Source organism: Miscanthus floridulus, chromosome 1, assembly GCF_019320115.1.
Source record: "Miscanthus floridulus cultivar M001 chromosome 1, ASM1932011v1, whole genome shotgun sequence".
NCBI classification, from domain to species: domain Eukaryota; kingdom Viridiplantae; phylum Streptophyta; class Magnoliopsida; order Poales; family Poaceae; genus Miscanthus; species Miscanthus floridulus.
The window spans coordinates 197,317,066-197,328,306 of record NC_089580.1 but is presented as its reverse complement, the minus strand read 5'-3'; the positions used below and the strand labels follow the sequence as shown (position 1 = coordinate 197,328,306).

The 11,241-nt window shown below is 45.3% G+C and overlaps 1 protein-coding gene across 1 annotated transcript; it reads right to left on the bottom strand.

Moving 5' to 3' along the window:
* Window positions 1-281: 281 nt before the first annotated feature.
* Window positions 282-10,602, bottom strand: LOC136449641 (probable serine acetyltransferase 2). The gene is made up of 10 exons (XM_066449754.1): window positions 9,971-10,602; window positions 8,794-8,991; window positions 8,624-8,683; window positions 8,319-8,414; window positions 8,201-8,225; window positions 7,650-7,744; window positions 3,239-3,405; window positions 1,324-1,397; window positions 1,134-1,221; window positions 282-959 (listed from the first exon to the last, which is right to left on the bottom strand). Exons 1-9 carry the CDS (start codon window positions 10,229-10,231, stop codon window positions 1,175-1,177), a joined length of 1,023 nt encoding a protein of 340 aa, XP_066305851.1. The 5' UTR covers window positions 10,232-10,602; the 3' UTR covers window positions 282-959; window positions 1,134-1,174.
* Window positions 10,603-11,241: the final 639 nt, after the last annotated feature.

Genomic DNA, 11,241 nt, shown 5'->3' with positions numbered 1-11,241 from the left:
TAGTAAAATTTAAGAAAGCTTACTTATCTCACATATAATTGCATTCTTTTTAGAACGAAGACACTAATTGTACTAAAGACTCGGAATAATGCAAAAGCAAAAGTGTTTTTTTACTAGTATGCCACTTTCATTTGCATCACAATTATTAATATTTAGATGTTTGGTTACACCCAGGCAGCTTTGCCTGACGCTGCGCGCACTCGCATGGGACAGACACAGATCGCTGCCCAGCAGCCAATTCTCCTGGGTAGACTGGACTCTAGTACAGCTCGAGAAACACATTGAACAATAACGCCTGTATGGAATAGATAAAATTTCACATGATAGGGCACCTCAGTTTCTAGGACTGCCCCGTCAAAGACAGAGACTGGTTCAGTGATAACTCTGGCATTCAAAATTTTGTCAACTTCTTTGAAAGAAGACCACTGAAGAATGCTTCTCTGTTTCTACCACAAACACTTGATATAACTTCCCTTCAAAAAAACACTTGATATAACTTAGCTTCATGAAGGTTAGTCAGCACAGTCCAGGTCTCGATGTCTATGCCGCATTGCTGCTGACCTGCTTTATACTGCTGTATATGTTTGAACTGGAAATCTCTACATACTCTGGAAAATAAACCGTTCCTAGTTTCCTACCACATTTGTTAACACAATGTTTGGTGTTATTACAGCAGACTTAAGGGAACAAAACTATAACTGGCAGATTTTGGAGCCCTGGGTGACCCTTTTTCATCTTCATTAGGTTGCTTGGGCAGAAAGAGGAACACAAATAAAGCTCATCGACTCTCCAGCCTTGTGCCTGTGACGAAATGTCCAGAATGGCATTGGTATGCGTTTTGTCAAACTCTTTTTTACTGCACAATGTTTCCTGCGAATAAGACGATGAAACCTTTTTTTAACTCCACAAAACTTCTTGCCAATGAAGCGGTGAAACCTTTTTTTTAGTCCATAACATTCCTGCAAATAAGACAGGTTCATTCAGGGCAGCAGCAACCATTTGTTCTATGTACAAATTCATGCATCAACAATTTGTTTACAAGTGCATTTGCTATATCTATAAATAGGAGGCTAACTACCTAATAATGGACTATTCTAGGAACTTCGGTACTAGGGCTAAAATGATAAGCTCACCACAGACGAATAGAAGGAAGACTCATCATTAGCTGTATCAATCATCTGAATCTGACGGCAGCGTGCTCAAAATAATCTCTCCTTGCATCTGCATCCGATCAGAAAAATGGTAACATAAAGCAAGTATCCTAGCATTGTATATCATGTAACCCAGAAGTCCTAGCTTGTAAAAATCTCTGAATATGCTTACCATGTTTCATAGTTAAAGAAGGATCTTCTTTCTCTGTATAACCAACTATCTTTGCAGGATTACCTACAGCCATACTTTGAAACAAAAGGAAAACAACAATGTAAAAATCAATGATTAAGTTGAGGTACATAACATAATATACATGGTGAAAGACCACTTGGTCATAGCAGAATTGATGACCAAATGGTTAACAAATTAATTATTGCACTAACACTAACAAAATGCATATTAATGTAATCATAGGCTGTAGGAAGGTGACCTTGGCTACTGGTTCAACTTGCTCTGTAAGTTTCACTGGACACTTATTAAAAGTACAGATCTCCATTTTAACACCATTACACAAAAGACTTTGGATGGACTGTCTTATATAGATTCTTTACTGATAACCAGCAATGTCAGGTCCGAATTTACTGGAGGTAGCAGATCAATCAATAGGACATTGAAGTGCTGAAAGATCAAATGCTTATATTTTTAGATAGAGATTGAATCCCAGAAAATCCAGGAAAATCGCATATCATATATTCCCTCTGTCCCAGATTATAGGTCGCTTGGCTTTCTATGTGCATAGCTTTTGGCAAAGTTCCGCTAGGCGCTCGCCTAGGCGCGCCTAGGCGCGATTAAGCGCTAATCGACGGCCCTCCGCGTAGACTAGGGTGTAGTCGCAGTCCTAGGCGGGAGCAGCGACTAGGCGGCGCAAATCGGCGCCTCGGCGGCGATTCCGCGGCGCGCAGGCGCGCAAGGCGGCGCGTAGGCGGACGACCCGCTCACGGGCAAAATTTTTGGCCGCCGCGGAAGCGCGCGCGCGCTTATGGCGTCTGGCGCGGGAAAGGATGCGCGCGGGAAGGAGAAGAGGGAAAAGGTCCGCTCCCGCTCGATTCTTGCCTTCCAGGTCGCAGATAGCCGCTCGGCCACTCCCGCTCGTCCTCTCCTCCTGCGACGGCGCGCCGGAGGGAAGCTCCACCCGCCGGCCCCGCTGGTCGCCCTGCTCCCCGCGACCCCGCCTGGAGGCTTGTCCCGGCCGGCCTCCTCTGCCCCGCCTGGAACCTGCTGCCCCGCCTGGAAGCTGCCGCCGGTCTCCTCACCCAGCCGACAGCCTCATCCCTAAGCGGCGCAGCGCAGCACCAAGGTCAGGCCCCTCCCCTGCTCCTCTCCTCCATGTCCTCTATTTTGAATGCATCCCCTGCTTCTCTCCTCTGATTTGAATGCCTGTGATTCTGTGAATGTGAATGGATGAGTTGATCTGATTTTGCCTGCTGTGAATGCCCGTTGTCTAAATGTAGGATGTCTATATTGCCAAAACGCCTAGGAAAACGCCTAGGAACGCCTAGGCGCGATTAATCCCGAGTAGGCTCTAGGCTGAGGGTCAGCGCCTAGATTCCGCCCAGCGCCTAGCGAAACTTTGGCTTTTGGTGTACACCTAGATATACACTATGTCTAGATACAAAGTTTTTAACTATGTATCTAGCCAAAACGACCAATAATTTGAAATGGAGGGAGTAGTTAGCAAGACTAGATCTAGGGCCTTTAGACACATGATGTAGGTGTCATACTGCTGCCAGGCTATTTGTTGGCAATGTAGTACAATCAAGTTTCCAACCAAAACTCTGCTCTGTTTTTTTTTAACCCTGCAAGTTGTATAGTTAATTTTGGACATTGCATAAAGTGAGCATAGGTGCAGCCTCTAGCAGCTCAATCATTTTTTTTAAAGAAAACGCTCAATCAGTCAATATATGAATAACATGCGCTGGACACTGGACAGTACCATTTTAATCATTTTCTTCTTAATGTTTGCTTTCTTTACAAGGACTATCCACACTGCAGGAACATTAGAACATCCAAGTTCAGATCTGTTCCTTAAAGTTTTCACCTGCGGTGTTATTACGTAAGATTGTAATACAGTAGTCTAGTTTCTAACCTGTGGGGAGGTACATCCTTTAAAACAAGGGAGCCAGCAGCAATCATGGCACCTTCGCCTACATTGATATTGCCAAGGATAGTAGCACCAGCTCCAATAAGAGCTCCCTGACCGATCTTGGGGTGCCTGTCTCCATGTTCCTTGCCAGTACCTCCAAGTGTAACACCCTGTACCAAAGGTCAGACTCATAAGATGGTGAACTTTCGTTCTTTTTACGACTTTCCCTAAGAAAGCTTTGGAGTCTTAATAGAGTTTAGCTATGAAAAAAAAGGAAGCTGAGCTAGCTCAGTTGGTCAAGGGAGTTTAGCTATGAAAAAAAAAGGAAGCTGAGCTAGCTCAGTTGGTCAAGGGTGTGCACGTATACCCAGACGATCCAGGTTCAAGTCCTCGTCCAGGCGAATTTGGGTGCCTATTTTCTTAAAATGAAATGCCACCTAGTTCCTCCTAGGTTGGTCTAGTTTTTTTAACTATGAAAAAAGGAACCGGCATGAAAATATATAGAAATAGGGCAATCAGGGCATACTTATAGGATACAGATGTGAATCTAGCCAAGCAAGGACAAAGTTCATTTAAGATTTACGAAAAAAACTGAAGGGAAAATAGTAATACGATACTGCAAAGCAAGCATACATATGCCCCTAACGTTTCCCCACCTTTTTCCCATTTTACTTGTATATGCACACATCAAAAGGTTTCTCATGCCTCTAGAAGCTAGACAAAAATGAAAAAATCTTCTGAACTTAATTGAATGGGTCGCAATTACACACACACAGAAATATTTATTGAATAAATACAAATGTGTGCATAGAAATCATTTAAGGAACAAACATAATCCAACAAGTCTACTTAATTTGGCATATTACAGTCTGAAGTTTATATCTAGTTCGTATATTATATCATCATAGAATAATACTGTATAGGCTTGCCAAGTTTGCCTATTCACACATGGCTGTCAAAATAGTTATCGAAGGAAGATCCGTAGTTTCAGTTGATGAAAACCTGGACATTTTGCCTGCTGCCTGCTTTAGTTCTATAACTGAGCTGTTAAGAATGCAACTTGCTATACTGAAAGGAACAACGGATGAATGGAGGATAACCAAACAATTTTAATTGTTTACACATGATTTTGCCTGGAACTAAAGGCTTCAAGGTTTAACCTACCTGTCTTTTTAATTGTTTGAAATAGCATCAAATTTGCTATACATGGAAGCAAATTTGATGCTATTGGGCCAACAGCTGGACGGTTCTGGAGTCTCACCTATCTGATGCGGATCACCGACTTACAGGGGGCCTTGAACGTCAGTGTCCTTGCTGAATTCCTTGATCACATTTGGCATCTGCACCTTCCAAGGAATATTCAGCAAGGTCAGCTTATGATGGTTTCCTCCAAGGATCAGTTTCTTTTGGCCCTTGAGCATTTGGAAGAGTTGGGTTCCGGGTAAATGCCGCTTCTTCATGTGGTTGGCTGCCCATAACAAATGTTGGACGGTTGACCCGCTGGCTCGTCAGGGTTTGCAATATCCCCCTCGCTGCCCATTGTGTGATCAGGAAGGTGAAACAATTAATCACCTTTTGGTGGCATGTGTTTACTCTCGGCAGTTTTGGTTTGGGCTGCTACAAAGGGTGGGGCTCCTGAACCACTCCCCTCAATCAAGAGAGTCTTCCTTCGATGGCTGGTAGAATCAATGAAGGGGTGATCGGACAGGATCGGCAAGGTATAAATTCCATTATAATTCTCGGAACTTGGACCATTGTTTTTTTTCTCGAACCACACAGGAGGACTGCGCGTGTTCATTAAGGTAGAATAAGAGTACACGGGTCTGGGAGACCCAACCTGAGCACCAGGACACACACACACACCCTGAGGAGACCAGCACAACAACGCGCCACAAACTAACTAAAAGACAACCAGCAACTCCCAGGACTTAAGCTCCAGAGGGGAGCGACCTGGACAAAAGCTGTGTGAGCTTGGAGGCCCCGGCCATACACCAAAGACCGCCCTCCGTGCACACAGCACTGATAACCTCCTGAATATTCGGCCTTAAGTTCTGGAAGACACAATCATTACGATGCTTCCAGACCTCCCAAGCTACCAAGATTATCAAAGTGTTCAAACCCTTTCTGATTTTCTTTGGAGCCGCTGCAATAATTTTCCTCCACCATCCCGAGAAGCGACTCAGATCAGGCGCCAGAAGCAGCAGGGCAAGCTTCTGGAATATCCAGGCCCACACTTGGTGAGTGAATACACATTCAACCAGAAAGTGATGAATGGTTTCCTCAGCCTGATCACAAAAGGGACAAGCATCTGGATGGGGGAGACCTCTTTTAGCCAACCTGTCGGCCGTCCAGACCCTATTGTGAAATACCAGCCAAATGAAGAATTTACAGCGCGGGGGTGCCCAAGTTTTCCAAATCCTTCGCCATGGTCCCAACTTGATGGTTCCCACGAAGAAGGCTCCATATGCAGATTTGTTGCTGTATGTCTCATCCTGGGATAATTTCCAAGTGTAACGGTCCTGCACATCCGGCTGCAAGAGTAGCCTGTCCACAGTTTCCAAATATGGAAGTACTCAATCAGAACCTCTATTGTGAGAGCTCCTTTTATGTCACCAACCCATCTTCTGTTCTGGATTGCTTGAGCCACCATCCGTCGCTTGGCTGTTCGTTTTGTCACTGTTTTGACCAGATTAAGGGCTATTTCAGCCATGGTGTGACCATCTATCCACCTGTCGGTCCAAAACAAGATCTGTTCCCCTTTCCAACAATGGCATCCACTGCAACATCAAAAAGGGCCTGAGCCTTACCAGGTACTGAGACCGGGAGCCCTGCCCATGGTCTGTCCAGGTCAGTCTTCTGTGTCCAAAGCCATCGAATTCTTAGAGCACAGCCAAACAGTTCTAGATTATGGATGCCCAACCCTCCATATTCGATTGGCCGCTGTATTTTCTCCCAAGCTACCAAACAGTGGCCCCATTTGCCTGCTCTTGTCCCTTCCAAAGGAACCCTCTTCTTTTTTTTTTATCTATAGCCTTAAAAAAACCACTTTGGCGTATCCATATGTAACACGTCCGATGACAGGTCCCCAACACGGGATTAATGGGCCGAGCACGGCCCAAGGGGAGGGCGTGCGCCCATGGGAAGGCGCCGGCGCCTCCACGCCTCCCTTCCCTCGGAAGGAATTAGAAGAATAAAATAGAAATAGAAAGTAAATTAGGAGATAAGAGTTTAGTTTGTTTAGGAAAGGAGAATCCAATCTATAAGGATATCTTCCGTAGTTGCTTGGAGCACAAGTCCTATAGGGACTATAAATATAGGGAGGAGGGAGGATGTAATCAATCTAATCAAGCAAGAATAGAACAATTGCTCCTTCCTATACCCCTCTCCTCTCTCTCTCTACACCGCCCTCTCCCTGTGCCTCCCTCTCCTCCCACGCCGCCAACCCTAGCGGCAGCCCCCCTCCTCCCAAGTGACGTGTTACACCATAGCTGTCAAGAGGTAAATTGGGGCAGCAGTCAGGACCACGCGCACCATTACCAGCCGCCCAGCTCTGTTCATTAAAGATGCCTTCCATCCTGGGAGGTAGTCAGCCACTTTATCTAGTAAAGGCAACAGTACCTCCTTGGCTGTCTTGCCAATTGTGAGTGGGAGCCCAAGTACAGGGAAAATCCTTGACGGAGCAAGAGATGATGTTAACTACTGTGTTTTTTATGGGGCTTCACCAAATCTTGAGAGCATCACGTTGTATTATGGGGGTTTGGCTATCTAGCTGCCTTGTCTCGTGAGGGGACTTAAAGACGTTTTTCTCCTGGTCGTGGTAGTGTTTTGTGGTGTATCATGAGCGATCTAGTTGTTTGGGAGTGGTGGGGTGTGTTTTGTAAGTGTTTCTCTACCCAGCTTTTCCTTAATATAATGATACGCAGCTGTCCTACGTGTCCGAGAAAAAAAAACATCAAATTTGCTAAGGTGATAGCTACCATAACAACACCATAAATTCTATGTCTACATATGCACTACTTTTGTGAATAAGTATGAGTCGATGCTCAAGATAGATATCAAACACTGAGTCGATGGGATAGAAGTATGTAACCAGCAACAAATTTTTGCAACACGCCAGCTTGACTTATATATAAAGAACAACCAATGGTTAAATACACATGCTTCATAAAATAACAACCACTTTATCTTCCATTCTTCATAAGAATACAAGAAAGTAATAACAACCAAAAAGGATCTTGGAAAGCGCTAAGGACCATACTTCAACAAACCACTCAGCATTTAATATGGACTTCAAGAATGAAACAATCTCTCAAACAAGAAAGGAACATGCCAAATTGTGTAATAAAAATCATACTGCAAAAATTGTGCTGTTTCTTTATCTTTATGGAAAAAAGAGGGTTGTTTATGCATTCACCTGCATTAATGAAACCCAATTTCCAACTACAGCAGTTTCACCAATGACTAGGCCCGTTCCATGATCCAACAATATTCCCTCGCCAATTTTGGCGGCTGCATGTTAAAAATAAAAAACACTGAAGACCTAATTAAAAAAATAATGTATCAAAGCATACAACCTAAAAATAAATAAATAACCAAGCATTTGAATTTCACAGCTGAAAACTTAGAAGGTGTAAGCACCTATTGTAGAGTCGTGCTACTTATTTTCTAGCCTGAAGAACAAACCAACAAAGCACTTGCAGGATGGCAATAGATATAGCTACATAAGCATTAAGTACAGAACTTCTATGATGACCCGGAACTTTATTAAGATCAAACAGCACAGACCAACTGATAAAATTAAAATAGTAATAAAGTGACTACTAAGTAGATTGATCTATCAAAGGCCCACTGTGTATTAACACCTTATTTACTTCCTAGTGATTTTCTAGTGTTCTGAGTTGCATGTATAAATTTGATATTATTATATTACAGACATTTAGTCTTCTAAATTCATAGATGAAATACCTGGATGTATATCCACAGCAAAGACCTGCGAGGTACAATGATAGCAAATGTTACTCAAAGAGGAAAGCCATATGGCTACAATAGAAATCTATCTGCTGATTAAGAAATCATGCTTCACCTCACTAATACGGCTTTGCAGTGCCAATGCCAAAACTTTACGTCCCTGGTTCCATAATACATTAGCTATCCTATATGATTGCAACGATTGGTAACCCTGAAAACAGCGTACAAGCAGCATGACAAGACACTAGACATCAGGGTCGTATATGTTTGTAAGAATTAGATGATAAACCAATGTCAGAAACATGTAACAAGGTACAGAAGGGTGCCAGAGGCAATTCAACCCTATCCTACACAGCAAAATGAGCAACCAAATTCTCCCTACTCAGACAGCATCCTGGAATGGATATCACAAATACGCACCTTTAGGTATAACAGTGCCCAACTATATTGGGAACAAGCTGGATCTCTATCTTTGAAGGCCTGAATTAGCAAAGCAGTTCCCATAGTTATCAATTCATTAACAGGATGGTGTAGAAGAATTAATACGTAAACATAAAACAAAATGAGTTAGCAGAATAATAGTGACTCACCTGAGCATCAAGGCGAATGGAACGGCACATATCTTTGTTATTCAGAACGACATCGTTAAAAATATCGATTAGCTGAGTAGCAAGCAACGTTGGATCTTCAAGCCTGTTTGCAAGGACGAAGCTCAACGCTCGCTCCAGACAGTCATGAGACAACACACTGGCGTACAAGAAGCTACTCAAAATAGGTTCCTTTTCTGCCTGTGGAAAATGAGCATCGCACTGTCGGCCATCAGGTAACCAATATAACAGTAATATCATGACAAACACAGCCATGCATAAAGAGGTGAGAGCATAACGTTAGAATAGTATAAGAGTGAAAAAAAACATCAACATGGTTTTTTTATTCCACTTTTTACAGGATTTGTTATTTCAGTTATTACGTTGACATAAAGCTCTTCCATAGACTGTAGTTATGCTTAATGTTAGTTGCATTGAACTGGATTTTGTTACTGCTTTTTAAGCTTAACTGGGCAATACTTAGCTTCCCTACATAATAAATGCAAGAGATATGCATCTGCACATGAATTTTTGTTAGAAACAGATCACAGCATTATCAAAACTGAGTTGCCAGCAACGTTTCCTTTTTATCAAGGGTTGCCTACGCAACATATAAAGTTATAAACACAATGGCATGGGGACATATATAGTTAGAAAATAATTCACATAGTTTGAAATCGAATCCATTTTTGGCCTTTTGATTTCCTTGGCTCAGCTGAAACTGTAACTATTACAAACTCACAAAAAAAAAAACAGAACTACCAATACTTTTAAAGGCAGTTCCTTTTGTCACATCAACTAAGCTTAGCCAATAAATTATCGTGGCCAATCCACTCTACCGTTGAAGTAAAGAAGGAAAAAAAGATGTGGACTTGCGCACTCCACGCAAAAGGAGATAACGGTTCTATTAAATCCAAGAACTACAAAAGCTGGTTACAGAGAAAATCATATACTTTAAGTTACTAGTAGTATACTAGCGTGTTGCCATCAGTAACTAAAATATGGTCAGACGGGTTAAATAAGATGCCCAACACTAACATCCAGGAAAAGCTGGTGGCAATCGACAACCACCCAAAACAAACGTAGCTTCGTCATCTGCGTGGCACAAACAACGGAACAAAAGCACAAGCTGCGAACGATTCCAACCAATCCTCCAATCGAGGTCCTGAAGCATACTCACCTCAGACTTGGCCTCCGCCTTGACGGACACCCATATGGGGTCCTCGGGGGAGTCGACGATGCCGCGCGCCGCCGCCACGGGGCTCCCCCGCGAGCTCCCCATCACGTAGATGGGGAAGATGGCCTCGGACCGGCCCCGCCAGTCCCCGGCGCACGAGCCGCACCCAGCGCCGGCGCCCGCGCCGGGCGCGGCCTTCACCCTCGCCTTCGCCGCCGCGTCGCCCTCCACCTTCTCGAGCACCAGGCACCCGCAGGACGACATGGAGGTCGAACAGCGATGCCCGGAGGCTCCCTGATCCTAGGGTTTCGTTCGCCCCTGCGGCGGCCCGACGCGGCGAGCCGAGCGCGTGCGCTTGCGGTCAGGCTGCCCAGGCAGGCGGGGCGGGGCGGGCGAGCAGGTGCTGAGGGACGCAAAGCGGCAAAGGCGCACAGAGGGGAGTAGATACAGTAGAAAAAAGAGCGGTTGGGAGCAAAACCGAATCGCCGCTACGACCACTGACGGCGGGGAGACGCCGTACGGGGATGCGTGCTCGGGGAGGGCGGTGACGGTGAGAGGGTTTTGGCGGCTTGCGTTTTTGCTGTCTGGTGACAGCTTTTCGCAGGGATTTCGCGGCGGTCGGTGGGGACCAGGCCGGGCGGCGGGGGGGCGTTCGGCGTGAATGGACTGTGCAACGGCAGCCACGGCTTTGCCCTCTGCTGCGCCTTTCGGCCGGGCCCCGGGCACGGACGGTGGCGCGGCGTCCGCGAGTCGGTCGACGGGGCACGGGGCGTGCGGGTGTGGTGCGCGGAAACGTTGCGCGCTCGTGGCCCGTGGACGTGGATGCTGCCATGAGCTGGAACGCGCGCGCCGGGCTGGGCCTGGCCGGCGTGTTTCGTCTTTCGTGCCGTCTGGCGATGGTGGGGAATTCTGAGCAGGAAAGGAAATTCCGGCTGCCAGACACGGTCGCTAGCTAGGTTGCCCGGGGAAAACAAAGACGCAACTAGTGGCACGTGGACATGTGGTGTGCCCTTAAGCAGCCTGGAACAGGAACATGACCTACGTTTTCGTTCCCATGTTCCAAGAACGTCTACGTTCCGAGAATGTCTATGTTCTCGTGGGAGTTCCCACGTTATAAAATGATACTCCAAGTTCTCGTTCCTGTTCCGAGAACGGGGACGGAAACGGAAACGGGAACATGGCTGCTAAGGTTGTGCCTGAGTTGTCGATTTTCCAAATTCCATTTTCACCGTTCACTCGTTTCCAATCCAGCAAACGAACCAACCCAATAAACA